This window comes from Ammospiza nelsoni, chromosome 3, assembly GCF_027579445.1.
Source record: "Ammospiza nelsoni isolate bAmmNel1 chromosome 3, bAmmNel1.pri, whole genome shotgun sequence".
NCBI classification, from domain to species: domain Eukaryota; kingdom Metazoa; phylum Chordata; class Aves; order Passeriformes; family Passerellidae; genus Ammospiza; species Ammospiza nelsoni.
Genome location: NC_080635.1, coordinates 108,174,870 through 108,192,692, shown reverse-complemented (window position 1 = coordinate 108,192,692; position 17,823 = coordinate 108,174,870). Strand labels below are relative to the sequence as shown.

The 17,823-nt window shown below is 36.6% G+C and overlaps 1 protein-coding gene across 3 annotated transcripts in view; it reads left to right on the top strand.

The window, feature by feature from the left end:
• HACE1 (HECT domain and ankyrin repeat containing E3 ubiquitin protein ligase 1) overlaps window positions 1-17,823 on the top strand; it is a 48,660-nt gene that overhangs the window by 16,187 nt on the left and 14,650 nt on the right. Inside the window, exons 10-19 of one of the 3 annotated variants that reach the window (XM_059469098.1) lie at window positions 1,362-1,468; window positions 5,174-5,420; window positions 10,363-10,700; window positions 11,904-11,972; window positions 12,609-12,696; window positions 13,912-14,023; window positions 14,105-14,202; window positions 14,390-14,477; window positions 15,077-15,226; window positions 15,815-15,925. In XM_059469098.1, the coding sequence (XP_059325081.1) occupies window positions 1,362-1,468; window positions 5,174-5,420; window positions 10,363-10,700; window positions 11,904-11,972; window positions 12,609-12,696; window positions 13,912-14,023; window positions 14,105-14,202; window positions 14,390-14,477; window positions 15,077-15,226; window positions 15,815-15,925 (1,408 nt within the window). The remainder of the gene's footprint in view (window positions 1-1,361; window positions 1,469-5,173; window positions 5,421-10,362; window positions 10,701-11,903; window positions 11,973-12,608; window positions 12,697-13,911; window positions 14,024-14,104; window positions 14,203-14,389; window positions 14,478-15,076; window positions 15,227-15,814; window positions 15,926-17,823) is intronic. The other 2 variants (XM_059469100.1, XM_059469099.1) reach the window with 2 other exon arrangements.

Sequence of the window (17,823 nt, the reverse complement as noted above, 5' to 3'; positions counted from 1 at the left end):
TCTAGACAGTTTAAAGAGGAGACATTGCAAGCTTCAATACAAAGGTACTGGCAGAGCATTCCTAGAGCAGCCTATATATAGTTACTTTGTGTAACAGGGCCTATTTGCCTTCATTTAGTCATTATCTGCAGACATCCATTCTAGGATGTGTCTTGAGGCTGCATCATCTGGAATTAACTTAAAAGTCTGTGGTATGAGCACTCATCTGTATGAAGTTGTCTTGTACAATTAGAGTGTAAAAGATTGCAGCCACAATTACATTTGATTATTATTTCTGTAGATGAAACTGCTCTGTTTCTTTTTTAATGGTTCTTTTACACCTTGCTTCTTTGGTTATTGTGGAGTAGTACAATCTGAAGCAAAGAAAAATCAAGGAAAAACTTTTTTTTCTTAATTGTGTAAGGGAAATGAAGCATGGGATGCCTCTTCCCCCTTGTAAATCTAGCTCACTGTGGGTTTTTAATACATTAGTTGTTTTAAAATGGCTGCAAATAACCTTACAGACTGTAAAAAAAAAAAAAAAAAAAATTAGTAAGGTGTTGGCTGCCAATTTACTTAATTTAGTTTGCTAGATTTTTTTTCTCTATAACTCAATTAATTCCACTATAACACTGAGGATTTCCAAATCAGTGTTTAAATTTCTGAGATAAGGTTGAGTTTTTCAGAGTGAAATGATGCAGGTGAGAATTCTCAAAGTGTATGTTAGGTGTGAGGGGAGATGCTATAGATGATTTCAACTAAAAGAGAAAAAACTAAAACAATGTAACAAAAAGACCTTTTGTTTATTGCAGAAGTGAAGCAAAAAAGTGAGAAAAATTTTTCATCTATCTGAGTAATGGCAGAGCTGTGTGCAAAAGCAAGATCTTAATGAGAGTGTATACAGGATATATTAGCTAATACATGGTCTAGTTCTGCTTCATTGCCAAAATGTGATCATATATTGAAAATTATTTTCTATGGCCAAGTCTGAGCTGTTCTGCTTAGTCTTGGGTAATGACCAGTTCATATTATCTGGAAGTGATGACATAAGGAAACTGGGTATGTGTTACAAGTCAGGACTTGTATTTTAAATGTCATAACTTCTTATGAATTAATAATACAGGGTTAAGCATTCAGTGTTTGTAACATTCTGTAATGTTAAATACCCTGTAGTACATGCATCAACACTAGAATGTGTACCTTTGCACATCTGTAATCTTTGTAAATGATGATGAAACATTAACTGAGGCTAGATTAGAGGTTGTACAGTACAGATATACATTATTATAATGCTTGGGTGATGGTGTTCTATGCAGCGGATAAATGATTGTTGATCTGATGCTCCTTGACACAATGCAGTTGTTTTTGTTTGAATCCTTCAGTTGCGGCAGGTTCTGGAACACTTGTCTCAGCAGAGTGAAAGCCAGTATCTGAAAATCTTGACAAGTCTTGCTGAAGTTGCTACAACAAATGGTCACAAATTGCTCAGGTAAGTATAAAGTCACAGGTTGATAAACTACCCCACAGTTAGTGCCACTTCATAGTTTTAATAGTTCAAAGTATCTGGTGCTCAGCACATGCTGGAGTAGATGGATCTCAGATCTGATTTATATGATAATGTCTGTTTAGATCACTGTCTTCACAAAGGATTCAAGAGAAAAAGTTGGTGTCCTTGTATAGCTGCTGGTATCTAGAAGCCTGAGTTGCAGGGAAGTGTATTTTTTGTTTGGTTAGTTTGGCTATGTCAGCCCTAGAAAGGGAAGCTTTTTAGACAACTATCAAATAATTTTTTATTTGTCTTCACCCTTCTCACTTTTTCTTCCCTTCCACATTTTTACTTTTTTACATGCTTGAGGAGAGTTTTGTTACTTCTGACACCTGTCTCATATTTGCTGTCTGTGGTTGCCTTACATGGCTACTAATATATATGAGATCAAAAATTTCGTCCATCAGTGTGCTGTCTCAGCAGCAGTAGCTTGAAGAGATGCATCACACAGGCAAGCATATTTACCTGGTATGCTTTCCTAGTTTTTGTGGCATCTGTTTGAGTTTGTCAAATCACTTTGTCTGCAATTTATTGGAACACCTTACTGCTCTCAACAGCTAACAGATTTTGGTGTAACCTTTATGCTTTACTAGAAAATCTTTACTGAAGGAGTCAAGGGTCTGAAAGCATGAGTGGAGTTCCTTATTAACATGTTTTAGATGGCATTTTGGCAAAGAGAGCTTTGAAAGTGTTCTGTAATTAGAGAAACATGTCAGCATAGGTGGTAGAGGATTGTGACTTGGGAAGCTTTTTTTCACTGGGGCTGGGGTCTGAGGAACCCATCAGTGAGATGGAAAATAAATAGCTTATTCTTACTCCTAGATACTTTATTTTTCTTCCTCATTAGTCATGATAAATTTAAAAGGAGCTTGTAGATAGCAGATCAGAACTCCTGGATGATGGTAGGAAATTCATTACATCATTAATAAATCTTATGCTGGTGGCTGTTCACTTTGATGAATTAATGTAAAGGTGTGAATCCCTTTAAACTTTGGGGTTTAAAGGGATTAAAGTGTGTAGACATTAATGAAATTTTGTTGCTGCAAAGATAACTTTCTGTAAAATTTCTGCTGTTGCAGTGTGTATCAGCTTAACTTGTAACACATTCCTTTTTGACTCCAGACTTCCTTAGAGCCAGTAGATCTCCCACAAATAAATTGTGGTAAGGTGTAAAACCATAGTGCAGGAAAGGGTTTCAAACTTGCTCTGTATAGGGACATTACTGGAAGTTGTGGTAGCTGGATTACATCATACAAGGTAGTATTTGCTTCTGTTTCAGTGTCCTCAGAGGTAAATTAAACTGATTATCATTTAGATTTGATTTGTTACTGTTACTGCTCTTCTAATTTGAGCAATACTCCCTCAGTGTGGCTGTAGAAACAGAAGCTCTGTGGCTGTGCTGTCTCTGAGTTTGAGCCTCTGTGTGCTCCTGTGTGGCTGTGTAGGGGTGAGCCAGGATCAAAGGGTTGCATTGCAGTGGGTGAGAACTCATTTCCAGACATGCCAGTACTTGGAGTGTGCTGTGGACTCTTACTGGCCAGCTTCTCTTTTGTACTTTGTAATACAGAAATGTGATAGCAAAAGAAAACAATTCCAAGACAGTGTCACAGATGCAGTTTTGCAAAAACGGTCTCTCTTCTCTCCAGCTTGGTTTCCTGGCAGAAGCAGTGAATTACTACTTCAAGAAATATTTCTCAGTTGTTATAAACACAGTGGGGATTAAGGTAGCACTTGGTGAATACTCTGAGCTTGGGCTTCTTTCCTCTTTCTCCTTCTTCCAACAAATGTGTAAAATGTACTTTGTACATGAAAACCTCCAATAGTGATATTCTTGCATGGCTGAACTTGATATAATCTCTATTTGTTTCCTGGGTACTAACCCACAGCCAGTTGCTTTTGCATTTGTCTATTGTTTAGTTCAAAATGATCTAAAATTGTCTTTTGTAAGCAAGTATCCAGGAGTGCCACTGAATTTTTGCCTGAAGACTTTGGCCTTGAGTACAAGCAAAGACCCTGTTTCACTTAACATTATCTTCACCAAGTATTCCCTTTATCCAAGAAAATAATTGACATGTGGTATGATTTGGTCCTGCTGGTGCAGGTTAGGCCTAGATGAATGTTTACAAACATGACAGTAGAAGTTTCAGTAAACTATTAAAAGCCCTCTAAGGTTTTTTGTACATGTTTGGGTCCTTATCCTGGAGACCAGGAAATTTTACCAGGAAAATACCACTTCTAAAACATGATAAACCTCAGTTGAAATGTTAAAAGTTTTTTTTTCTCTTTTCAATAATTAATTAACTTCTTAAGTTAGCTTCTGGTATTCATAGATTCTTTTGATATATAAGCAAAGATTTTACTAATGCTAGCTTTTAGCTGTGATGAGAGCTTCTGGTAACACAATTGTAGACTGCCAGTCAGGGGATTTTCTTTACCTGGTTAAAAACTTTATATTCCTGCTCCTGCTCTAGCACTGTTTGCTCTCTCTGTTCCTTTCTTATATTGATTTACTGAAAATTTACCTGGTTAAAATATAAATTGTCACAAGAAAGTTGTACTTTGTATGAGAGTTTGGTAAAATTCTTAGTACATTGCTTTTAAAAGTTAACTCAATCATTAATTGGTATTTTGTTGATGACATTGGGTGAATGAGATCATAATAAAGCTATACTAGCTATTACAACTAACTCTGTTTCAGAGTTGGGTATTAACAGATTGTTAATTGCAAGAGATGTTTACAGCACCCTATAAGATGTCAATTTTCTGGTGCTTACTGATCTGTCTAAGCATGCTTTTAAGTTGCAAGTACTTTAAGGATAGAATTGAGTATGTGCCGACTTCTATTATAAGTTAGTAGGCTTTGATAGAAAAAGGATTAGTTTCTTGTAGTTTGTTATGCATTCAAGGCAGAAAAATTCTTACTACTTGGGGTTTAAGGAAGAAAACCTAGTTGAGTTTGGTGGAGAATGTTCTGCTTGTGCATAAAGTAATGGTTATCTCATATTTTGCACTGTTTTGGTACAGAGTTCAGTGTTTGCCAGTTCAATTAAGGAGACGTAAAACTTTTAGTATATTTGTTGGATAAATAAATCACATAGTAGTGGTTCTGTTTAGTATCTTTTAGATTACATTTTTCTTGAGTAGAAAAGTGACATCCTTACTGTCCTGATCCCTTGTCTGGTTGAGGTAGTTTATGGGCATCTAGAATAATAGCAGGTGAGGATGGGCTGTGGCAGCTTATCTGATCAGTCAGTAGGCTTTTACTGTTGGATGCTTTCTTTTCTGGGTTGAGAAACGTTTTCATCTGGATATCCCAATTTGCTTCATGCACTGAGATCCTTAGGAAGTTGGATTTCCTCCCAGGGGTTCATAAGAAATGTATTAAAAAAAAAAGGAAGTATTTCGAAAGATCTGGAATTTGCTGTTCTTCTAGTTAAAGTTACCTCTGCATGTTAGTAAAATCATAATGTTTATATTTGACTTCTGGGGCTGGTGCAGGAAATGAAAGTTAAAATTTTCTAGGGTTTGAAGCTTAGGGTTTTTTTTCAGCATATGCATCAGACCCTACCATTACATTGCTTGCTCCTTATTATACTAAATTGTTTCATCTAGGAAAAGAAACTTAAACATTCCATTTTTTTCCCCCAGCTTGTCAAGTAATTATGAAGCTCAAATGAAGAGTCTCTTAAGGATCGTGAGGATATTTTGCCATGTCTTTCGCATTGGCCCATCCTCTCCCAGTAATGGAAATGACATGGGCTACAATGGAAATAAAACTCCAAGAAGTCAGGTGTTCAAGGTCAGAAAAGTATATGATGTTGTTAGGAAGATAGACGTTAAAGAGATGAATTTCACAAAGCATGCATTCATTAATCAGACATCTCATGAACAGGAAGTAAGTTTGGTTGATGTTCCCTTTTTAAGTTAAACCTCCCTCTCTCCTTCTTCTGTATTTTTTTCCCACTGAATTAATTAATTTAGCCACTGATGCACATCTCATGTTATGATTTCTGTTGATTTCTTTAATAGATTGTTTGTTAGGTGTTGAAGGTTTAGCTACCCAGGTGACCTTGGTAAATTTTGTTTTTTTTTTCTGTTAAGAGCATAATAATATAAAAATATGGCGATGTTAATATAATAGATTATATTAATGTAATTCCAAAATGGTAGTTTTGAAACTCAGATGGGTTGCTGATCAGTAAGCTTTATCCAGTTTCACAAGACAAATGGAAACAATTGAATTCTCGATCTGTTTGTGGTTCTCACTGTGATCATGAAATCTTTTCCCAAGTTGTTCTTGGTTTTTCTTACTACGTGCTTTGAAACATATCAGCTCACTACTGCCCTTGCAAGGTTACTGATTTATAGCTGCTTTCAGACACGTGCTTTAGGTAGTTGCCATTTAGAGGTTTAGTTCATGAAGGTGTTTGGTATTTTTATGTTTGTTTGTTATGGAATTTCTCTGTAGAAAGTCAAAGATCCTTTTTGTAAAGATGCCCCAGTTTCCTGTGTGCCGCTCAGTCTTCATTGGATATACAATTGCCATATTTTTCACAGCACCTAATAAAAAAGAACTGCAGGGTAATTTTTCTTCTCCCATCTTACTCCATACTCTTACATAGCACAGCTCATACCAAGAAATTTAGATGCCAGTAATTGAGGATTTTTATTTCTTTTACATTTCTTCCACAGTGTTGTGAAAACAGTATTTTGAAATTACTGCAATTATTTGATGATGATATATGTACATCAGGTTACTTCCAAGGGGTTTTAAGACAGAACTATTTTGATAAGATTGTGGAAGGAGATACTCTTAATTCCTGTTTATTTAGAGAAGTATCTGAGTTTTTGTTTAAATTTCTTCTCTTGGAAGGAAGAAAAGCAGTAGACTGTTAAAAACAAAAAAATATGCAAGCACAAATGTTTGTTTTTCTGGTAGCACAATAGTTTTAAGAACAAATTGATTTATATAATGAATATGAAACTAGTGCTTGAGTATGAACAAAATGTAATGAGTCTGTACATTATGAGTGTACAAAATGTAATGCATTGTAGAGCGTGCAGTGTAATAATTGTCCTTTGGAATTGTTCATCAAAATAGGGCAATAATGTGGGTTTAACCAGAATTCTGTTTTTAAAAAACAAAACAGATACTGTTTTGTTTTTTAAAAGCTGTACCCAAATCACAAGAATTATTTTATTAAAGGCAGCACTTTCTGACAGTTTTAATGACAATTGCTCCAAGTATGCCAGATTAAATGACAAGCAGATGTTAAACACACTTCATACAAGAACTGTCTCCAGTAAGATATTCTGCTACCAAACTCAAAAAGAAAAAAAGGAAGGTTTCCTGCTTTTCAACTCTACATAATTTCAGAAGTCAGTATGAAATAAACAAAAGCATTCAACTGCAATTTGCAAAGGAAGCGGTATATCAGTAAAATCACTTATCTGCATGCCCAAATGACTTCGTATGATGGAAGAATTTTCTTAAGTTACTGTGCATTTAAGTCTTGTGCAGTGGACTTATATTAAACAATTGCCACACTTGTCCCAGAAAATACCAGTAATTCTTTCACACTTGTGTGAAAACAACATGTATGTTTTATAAATAAGCAAAACGTATACTACTGTTCCATTACCTAACAAAACAAAAATTTCAGGATGTTTTAAAAATTATTATTGCAATTATTATAATTTATTTAGAAGTCTTATGAGTGAGGCAACCCTGCAATAGGACCATTGATGTGTCCATGGTATTTAAAGGTTGATTCAAATTTTGAATTCAGAAATATAAAAGTGTGAGAGAACTTATTGTTTGGGAATGGGCACACAAGTCTGGCAATGCTAACTTTATCTACAGTTGTGGTTGGTTTAGTCTCTTCTTCCCTGAATTTAGAGTACACTGGATAGTAGGGGATTAGATATAGTTCTGAGTGAATTGGATGACTTCCAGTTTTCTCTTAGTGCTACCTTTCCTTCTCCTTTTTTGGCCTTTCTTTGAAAATGTGCTTTTGATGGTCTTTTTCACCTTCTGGGAGGAGATAAAAAAGACCTGACTTTTTGTAATGCTTCATTAAATTTTTCTGTATCATGTACTGATTGAACATATTTTGAAGAGTTGTCACTGGAAAGGGATTAAAAATGTGAGTATTCTTGATCTGAGCCTACAGAGGAATGTTCCTGCTTGATGAGGTCAAGAAAATCACAAGGTTATCTGTGCTTTCATGGAATTCCTTGTATGTGATTCAGCATATCCAGGTGTTTTAAAGTGGAAGCACTTTTAATGATAACGCATTCTTGCACTGATGCTTTGAAAGACACAAAAGAAGCATTGCCTTTCATCTCCCAAGCTTGAAACAAGCTGCTAACTCAAATGAGATTTTCCCAGTGAGAAACTTTGAGTAGTAATTTTTACCAGGTTTACACTTGTTACTTTTCCATGGTTTGCTCTTCCAGTTGCTGTTCAATGTGATTGCATATTAGGGAAACTTGCTGCAAAATTTCCCTGTAATTGAACAAGGTTGGGAAGTGCTTAATGTTTTTTCCTTGTTTCAGATACTGTTCTTTTCTAGATTTGAGGTAATTTCTCTGCTGTGACAAAGTCACTTCATGGATTAGTGATCTCCTGCACCCTGTGTCTTAAAAAGCTATCTGACATCTGCCAAAAGATTTTGCATCAGTGTGAATATGGATTTGGTTACTGGTCTTGCTTTCTAGATGGGTAAAGAGGAAGGCATTGCATAGGTAAATTCTTGCATTTGGGAGGTAAGGTGTGCAGCTGTAAAAGCTTGGTACTTCATCAGACTCAGCTGTATAATTCTAGAGAAACTTTTCTGCACTGTGAAATATGACAGCTGAAGTTTAAGTGGAGATCTTTGTTTAATGTGAGGTTCATGGTAAGAATTAACAGAAGAATGCTGACTAGTAGTTTGAAAAAAACATTGCTAGTGGTTTGATTGAATATGTCCATATGCCACTTGAAAAGGTCTGGTCATGGATGACAACATAAAATGCTGACAGTCATGGATATAGACATGATGGGCAATGTTTACAAGTGTTTTATATCCTGAAGTTGGACTAAAAAGAAAGAAAATGAAATGTTAAAACTGCCATGCTTGACTAGACTTTTAAATGAGTTTATGATAAGAAGCTGTGAAAAACTAGCTTTGGTAAAACAAATTGGGTGGAGAAGTTCTGAAAGGTATGCTAAATCTGTCAGAAATAAAAGATGAAACACAAGATAGTGGGGGAACATGGTGTCTGGCAAGCTAAACATTGACAAGTTTGAGGGCAAAAAAATAGATTTTAGTATTCTAGTAAATAACTACCTAGTTTCTCCTGAGTTGTAGGTTGAGAATACATCTGCATTTTAATTCTTCTGTGTATTCAATTAATCCTGTTTTCCATTAGAAAGTTTCTTTACATTATGTTTTGTGGTTAGTGTCTGCCAGATGGGTCTTGGGAGGAGGATAACTTGAGCCTGTATGGCAGACATTAATGTAGAAAATGCTGCCTGTGCTGCAGATACTCAGATCACCATCTAGAGAAATGTGTGGTCACTAGGAGCACAAGCATTAAGTGAGCCACATGCAAAGGATTGAGCAAAGCCTACCAGTATCAGAGATCAGGCTGGCTTCCCCCCACACTTCTATTGGGAAAAAATGAAAGCATAATAAGTTTTTAAATCGTGAATTTCAGCAGAATCTTGTAATATAGAGCTCTTATGAGAAGTAATTTATTGTGTATTGAGAGCGTGTCAACAATGAGGTGCAACTGACAGTGCTGCAGATAGTGTACAGATGCTGTGAGCAGCTCTTTGTTTTCAAAAGCAACCTGAGAATATGAGAACATAACTCTCAGTGTTTGCTATGTCTTTCATCTTTTCACTGATGAAAAACCTTGATGCAGCAGTAACATACTGAAAAAGGAATCCATGTAGAAGTTCACTCTTACTTTTGGAATGCTATGAAGTTTGAGTCGATTACCTCCTTGTAGGATTCATTTCCCTGTGGTCACTACACTGTGGGCTTGTGAAACAAGCCCTTAGACACCATTAAGGGACAACACAGCCCTTGTGGATTTTTTAATGCTTCTGAGGTCTTATCCCTTTTTCTCCTCTGTAGCAGGCCTGCAGCTCATAGTAATGGGCAAATTGTACTGGATTTCAATTGTATTGAGTTTTAGCAGGTGATAGCAAAAAAAGCATGTCTTTGTTAAAGTAAAATAAAATGTATAGACTTATAATTTGATATGGGATTCTGCTGATACTTGTTTCTGTTTTGTAAAGCTAGATGTTAGTGACCTGTACAAAACATCTGAGGTACTATCAAAATGAGCTGTATGAGCTCACATTGTGCATAAAGCACATTCTTACTAGATGTGAACCTGAATCTGTGAGGTGTTGTCTGGGATTTCCTCCATCTTGGTGGAGGAAGTTCCTTTGACCAGGTTCTTCCTAAAGAACTGGCACTCTAGAAACTCAACCTGTGTATTCCTGTTTCCCTGCTTGGCTGCAGTGGTTAGGCAGTAGTGTGCTGTGTGAAGCCAAACTTTGTGATATAGTTCTTCTGTAGTTCTTTCTAAATGAGTTTTTCTTTCTTCCATCTACTGCTTGATTTTCCTTCTATATGAAATTGTCTCTTTGTGCTGTTTGGCTACAAGTGCAGAATTTTGTATGAGTATTTGCCTCTTATCTCTAACATGACCTCTAAAGGATCATTTAAAGCTTTAAAATGTGCATGATATTTATTTTCCTTAAGAGGATTATCACATTATTTATATTATCTGATGTCAGCATGTTTCTTTTTGTCTGTTTTTTCCTGTGTTTATTGCAGCCGCTGGAACTGCTCTGGCATTCTCTGGATGAATGGCTTGTTCTGATAGCCACAGAGCTGATGAAAAACAAAAGGGACTCTGCCAATATTACTTCTATTTTATTGAAGCAAAAAGGACCAGATCACCAAGATGCTACTTCTGCGCCTTCTTTTGCCACTGCAGGAGCTGAGGGAAGGAAAGAGCTGTCCACTGATGCTGTGGAGTTAAAAACATACGACGTTGCTGGGAAGCAGGAAGCTTGTGCTGATTGTCAGGATGTTATCTCCATGACAGCAAACAGGCTCAGTGCTGTCATTCAAGCCTTCTATATGTGCTGCTCCTGTCAGATGCCTCAGGGGTAAGGAGGTTATTCATTTTTCTTACCCAAACTATTACCATTTTAAAATCATACATACTTTCTGGGAAGAATGTTGATACTGACCACATTGTGTTAGTGCCAGTCAAGGCTATGCTGTTTAATGCTTTCACTTGTTCAGTTATTTGAATGCTTTTTTTTTTATGGTTCTAAAGGCACAGCACTGCAAGTTTTCCGTAGTGCTGCTGCCTATGAATGTAGCTGCACTGGGACACATTTTGTTTTGAATGTCTAATGGCTCTTTGTAATCATGTAATATACTTGTAGGTAGTAGGATTTTGATATTCTGAAGTTTAGCTGTATTTGTTGTTGGTTCTTAATATGAAATTAACCCTGAATTTAATGTGATTATCCAACAAGAAGAGCTATAAGCTCAGATGAAAAAAAAAAGTGAGTTATCTTTGTGTATGAAAATGATGGCTGAGGCAAAACTTACTTGACTGTATATAACTATGATATATAACAATATATATACATAACTATATATATATAACTATATATATAACAATATATATATATATATAACTATATAGATATGTAACTATATATAACTATGATATATAACAAGGAAAGTTCAGTCTCAAAGTAGTGCTCATTTGGAATCCTGTCCCAAGATGACAAACCTGTAGTTTTGTGTGGAACATGCAGTTCAGCTTAGGTAAGCCTAATATCATTGAGGTCTTGTTTAAAAAGGAAACAAGTGTGAGCACTTGTAACTGAGGTCCTAGTCTGTCCAGGATTGTTATGGATTATATTTATGACTTTGGCCCTCATGACTAGAAGATTAGGCAAGTATTACAAGCTCCCTGAGGAATCTAGAAGCAAGGGTCCTACTACATGTCGACTCTTGGTTATTCCTAATCACAATAAGGGTTTTTCTTTCTCTGCCAAACTGAGTTGAATAAAAGCTTTCAAATTGGCCAGTAATATTTGTTTGGGGCATAGTTCTCTGTGGATGTTCTGGAAGATGGTTGCTTATTGACATTTTTGCCTTTTCTGTTAGAATTCTGAAATTTCTGTTTCTCATTACGAGATCTTCATGCTGTTGAATATTTAGTTTCATGATGACTAGTTGAACAGCATCAGTTTCTATTTGTGTAGTATTTAAAAAAAACCCCAACAATTTATGTAATTTAAATTAGTTTTGATTGCGCTAACCAAAAACATCTTATGATTTTTGAACAGGATGACGTCACCTCGTTTTATAGAATTTGTTTGTAAACACGATGATGTCCTTAAGTGTTTTGTTAACCGGTAAGCTTCAACAAATATGGACCTTGTAATCCACCCCTCTGTTCCTCCCCAGCAGTAATTCATTTTTTTCTTCTTGTTGAGTTGTATTTTTAGATTGTTGCTGTGATATATGAACAATATGCAATTTAATGGTCTTGCTGAACTCAACAGTGTAGATTAATGATTCAGAGCTCAGACTTAAATGAACTCTTCTGCATATTTAAGTGATCTATTTGTAAGATTCATGAACAAACTCTATTTCACAGAATAATTTGATGAATGGATTCTTTCCTTATATTTGTTCCAAATAAGGCCTTCCCTTTTAAGGTAGATGAAAACTTTCATTCTTCCTCAAATGTGTGATGACTTAAAGGAGTCTAAACCATCTTTGTACAGCTGGCTCTTTGCAGAGTTTCTCTGCGACTGCCAGGTTTATAACCTTCCTTCTGTGTGGGGAGCTGCTTCAAATCCTCCCATGTTTAACAGATGAGGTAGTATAAGTTTTTTGGGAAAAGAGTTAGGAAAAAGTGATAGAATAGAACAATCTTGTTAAACTTGTCAGTATGATTAATTGCTTTGTTTCTTTATGTAGACTTTTTGCATTGTGAAGCATTATTATTAAATCTCTAACAGGCTTCTAACCTATTTTTCTTTCAGAAATCCCAAAATAATTTTTGATCACTTTCATTTTCTTCTGGAGTGTCCTGAATTAATGTCCAGATTTATGCACATCATAAAAGCTCAGGTAAATGTCAGGAGGTGCTTAGTTACAACTTCTGTGAATATACAGAGGGTGTTTTTTAAAAAAAAAACAATATTTAAAGAATTTCTATTTGGGGAGGATGAAAGAACTAAACATGGATTCTAGTGCTTCTGAATCTGTAATGTGGAAAGATGATATTAAACAGACATGGCAGCCAGATTTCTGTATTCATAATTCTGTAAAATACATGGGTGAGTCCATTTGAGATAACCAATATTGGATGTGTCTTACAAGTTCAACTTTCAGTTCAAGAGTGAAATTTCTGTTTGTAAATCTACTTGTGCACATCTAATAGATTGAACTTTAAAGTGCTTTACTTTCCCCTAAATGACTTATATTTTGAGACAAACCAGAGGATAAATATTGCTATTACTTGATTTGGTCATAGTTAGTGGTAGCTCCTTTAATGAAACACCATGTCATCTTGTTGTCTGTTCCAAGAGCTTTATTTCCTAAGATGTGAACCATACTGTGCTTTTATTTTTAAAGATAAATTGCTTTTATTAATGCAGCTTCATTTTTGGGACATGGTGTAGGCGTATTGTTTATTCAGTCTTTCATTGAAATGTGTTTTTGAAACTCACTACCTATGAGTAATGAGGAGACCCTGAGAACTGATATCCTGCTTGTTAGATCAACTGACATGCTGTGAATTGCAGGGGATGAGAAAGGCCATAGTTGTGTCATATCTGTCTCAAAAGAGTTGCAAAATGTCAATATAAACACTGAGTCAAACAAGTTAGAAACTTCTCACCCAGGAATTGCTTTGTAAGGTTTCTGGTTCCTCTGGGCTGTTTTATATTGCCAGTGAACCTTACTGCAAGTAGGGCTGGTTCATATCACTTGTGCTTCTGTGCTCAGCTGTGGTTGATTATCAGTAGTTTTACAGAAGCCAGCGACTTATTTCTTATCTAAATTCCTTCATGCTCTCCCCTAACTTGTAAGGAGTTTTGTGCTATTTTTCTCTTCTGTGGAAAACTTAAATAGCTATTTCTGGATAGCTGGTGGTCCAGTCTTTCTGCAAGCACTCAAGTGCACATCTAGTCCTTTCTCCTTCCCAAAATACTGTATAGCATGCTGGGGTGACTCTGCACATCTCAAAAATTAATTGAGAACTATGCATAACCATTTGCTTATGGGAGAGGAATTATTCAGGGGAGTGCATGTGTGTAATGTGGTTTGCACCTTGTTTTGTAGCCATTTAAAGATCGCTGCGAGTGGTTCTATGAACATCTGCACGCCGGGCAGCCGGACTCAGACATGGTGCACAGGCCTGTCAATGAAAATGACATACTTTTGGTTCACAGAGGTATTGTGCTCTCAGTGGAATTAGTGTGTCTTTGGAAGATAATGAATGAAAATGAAAAATTAATTGGTATTTTGTATTTAGATTCTATTTTTAGGAGTAGCTGTGAAGTTGTGTCTAAAGCAAACTGTGCAAAACTAAAGCAGGGGATTGCTGTGAGATTTCATGGAGAAGAAGGAATGGTGGGTAAAAGTGCATGGAACTTTTATGTTTTTATGCCATTTTCATATGGAAATATTAATTCTCATACACAAGTGTGGTTTGGAGCTAAAGCCTACTTTAAAATTACTTAAAAAGAAATGTGTTACTCAGCATAACTATTGAGTGAAAGTTTTGTGTACTAATATGCTTTATTCTCTTGCCATGCAGGGACAGGGTGTGGTGCGTGAATGGTTTGATATTTTATCCAGTGAAATAGTTAACCCAGATTATGCCTTATTTACCCAGTCAGCTGATGGTATGTCTCTGCCCTTTTTTTTTTCTTTTTTTTCCCTAAGTTTAGGGTGTCATTTTTTGTAAAAGCATTTTTATAATCAAAAAAATCTGTGTTGAGGCACAGATTAATCATGAAACTAAAAGAAGAGGTTCAGGTCTGCCTGTTGGAAGTAGTTTTCTCCAAGGAGGCTAGGACTGGACTGTCTCCTGCCTGCATCTTGCTGGAGACATGTGAGAGGAAGTAGATATATTCTCATCCTTCCTTTGAGCATGTTCACAAGGTGACAGAAGCCAAGCCCATTAGAATGAGTAAAACATGTGTATAGCAATACAGTAAGATGGAGGACCAAATTTAGCAGTTGGGAATTACCTTTTTGTTGATGATAATTATTTTAGAACAGTGCTTTGGAGAGTGGCTAAGCAGTATCATTGTAATAAGATGTTACATTCTAAAACATTTCTTTCTGACATCTTTTTGTGTAAATGAAAAACCCCAAACAGACTTTCAAAACCCCAAGAAAAAACTCTTGCACTGTTTTCAGAGGCTTAGAGTATTTGATAAATAAAAGCTTTATTAAAAAAAAAACAACAGTGGAACATGATAATATTTTTGTTTTGTAGGAACAACATTCCAGCCAAACAGCAACTCTTCTGTAAATCCAGACCATTTGAACTATTTCCGTTTTGCAGGCCAGATCCTGGGGCTGGCTCTGAATCACAGGCAGCTGGTGAACATCTACTTCACAAGGTCATTCTACAAACATATTCTTGGTATGGTTTTATTAAAATCCTGCTTGTTAGTCATAACAGTTGGCTGAGAAGTAAACCTTTATTTTTTACTTTTGTGTGTGTTAGAAATGAAAAAGCCTTGGAAATTAATGTGTTGGTAGTCTCTCATGTACATCAGAGTCACAGCAATTCTTTCCATCACAGTTGTGAAATTCATTTATTCTTCTGCATAGTGTCATTCTTGAGAAATGAAAATAATTGTTCCTTAGTTAACTTCAGATGGACAAAGTTGAGAATGTTTGTGAACTCTGGCAAAAATTCATTGGGCATTCTTGATCATATCTGAAGTTTTTCACTTATGCAATGGTTTTTAAAAAGGTGAAGCCCTGCTGTTGAAAACCTCTCTGTCCACCTATTCCTACAAATACTACTTATTTCCCAAAACAGGGTGTTGGAACCAATGCAGGTTCTTCCTGTCTCCTTAATGAGAGAAGTTAATTGACATGCTTTTACTGTAGCTTTCAAGAGGATTGGACAGACATTTTTATAGAAATACAACTTTTCTAGTAGGATAACCTCTGTTAGCTGGTGATATCTGTGGTCTAGGGCTTTTCTCTGCTCTTCTTTAAGAACCTTTGTGCCTCTTGACTGCTGAACAAGATGCCTCTCTTCTGCATTGTCATGAAAGAACTTCTCTTGAAAGAAGATGTGATTCCCTGTGCATTCTTGTTACTCCTCCAAGTACCTAAATTTATTTGCTGTTGCATGCAGAATTTCCTTGGTGTTCAGTCACTAATATTTGAAAGTATAAGATAGCTTGATGGTTTTCTGTCATCGTGTTGTCTACCTGCAGTCTTCCTGTGATGTTTGCTGAGTCCAGGGCAGATTAACTCTTAACTTCAGGTTTGCTGTTTATCTTCCCTGGAAGTGTTCAGAGAAGTGTTCATTGAAGGTGCAGGCTCAGTCATCTTATCAAGATCTTCTTCACAGAGGAGCATATTTTCCTTCTCTCCCTCAGTATTGCTTTCTATGGCAGAGCAGTGACTATGCTGGGCAAGAGCCAGTGGAGCACAGCCAGTCTGCAGCACCATGCTGGCAGTGCTTCCTCAGGCTCCCCAGGTCACTGATCTTCACACAGGAAAGTGATTCTAAAGTAGAGGTATCATTGCATGGCACAGTTTGGTGCTGATCTAAGCCTTGGCCTCTGACATCAAGAGTGAGTAGAAGAATCATGAATGATTTGGGTTTGAAGGGATCTTAGATACCTTGAGCAGGGTCACCTTCCTCTAGACCAGGTTGCTCAGAACCCTGTATAACTTGGTCTTGGAACACTCCCAGGAATGGGGCATGCACAACTTCTCTGGGCAACCTGTTCCAGTCCTTCATCATCCCCACAGTAAAGAAATTCTTCCTAATATCTAATTTAAACTTACTGTCTTTCAAATTTAAACCATTCCCCCATGTCCTGTCATCGCTTGCCTGTGTAAAAAGTCCCTCTCCAGCTCTTTTGTAGGTTGCCTTCTGGTGCTGGAAGGCTGCTTGAAGGTCTCTCTGGAGCTTTCTCCTCTCCAGGCTGAAAAAAGTCCAACTGTCTCAGGTTTCAGTCTTCATAGGAGAGGTGCTCTGGCCATCTGATCATCATTGTAACCTCATCTGGACTTGCTCTGACAGGTCTGTGTCCTTATGTTGGGGCCCCAGAGCTGGCTGCAGTACTCCAGATGGGGTCTCATGAGTGTGGAGTAGAGGGGCAGAATCATTGCCTTTGACCTGCTGGCCATGCTGCTTTCATTGCTATGAATAACACTCACAGGCTAATTTCCTTGTGATACATTCACAAAAAAGAAAATCTCATTTTTCTGTTGTTCAGTGTTACCTTGAGAATAGTGAAGTGTTGTTCTTGTCACCTCTTTTGGAAATGACTTCTAGTGATTTTGGGTTCTTTACTGGTTTTGGCTTGTGATGATGTGCTTGTTTTTTGATTTCTGAATTGACAAGATGACCTATTGCTTACTTCTTTCTTTTTTTTTTATCACTTTGCTAGAATAACTATTGCTAACCCAGCAACAGTCATTAGTCTCTGTTAATGAGGTCTAACTGGTCTTAGTAAGGTCTTGTCATTCCAACATTCTGTTTTACAGGCATCCTGGAACTTCCTAGAGGTTTATACACATTCAACTTGTTTAAGGTCAAAATGCTCACAATTCTTTATCACTTCTTGTTACTTATCAGAGACAAAGAACTTGAAAAATTACACCTCCACTTCTCAAACTAGTTGCTTTTTCTGCCTCAATCACTGTGATTTGTTTAAACCTTTCCAAGGCCTTTTCCATGAACTTTGCACATCTCCTATCTTCTTGTTTAAAGAATTGAGAGTTGTGCAGCAGTGAGTGCTCCTGAGAAGATTTGTTTTATTTTTGCTAGCTCTCGTTCATGTCGAATACAAGTTATCTGGTTATAGACATAGAAATTCCCTTCAGCTTCTTGTCAGGCCTTAAAAAAGGAGTATAAATTCTCTTGCAGTTTGAGACTGTTTTCATTCCTTTGGTTTTTCACCTTGCACTGAGATCCTTGTTTTCTGTAGTGGAAGTATATCCATCTGTTGATAGCACTGAAACCACCAGCTGTGTGCTAAGCCCTTC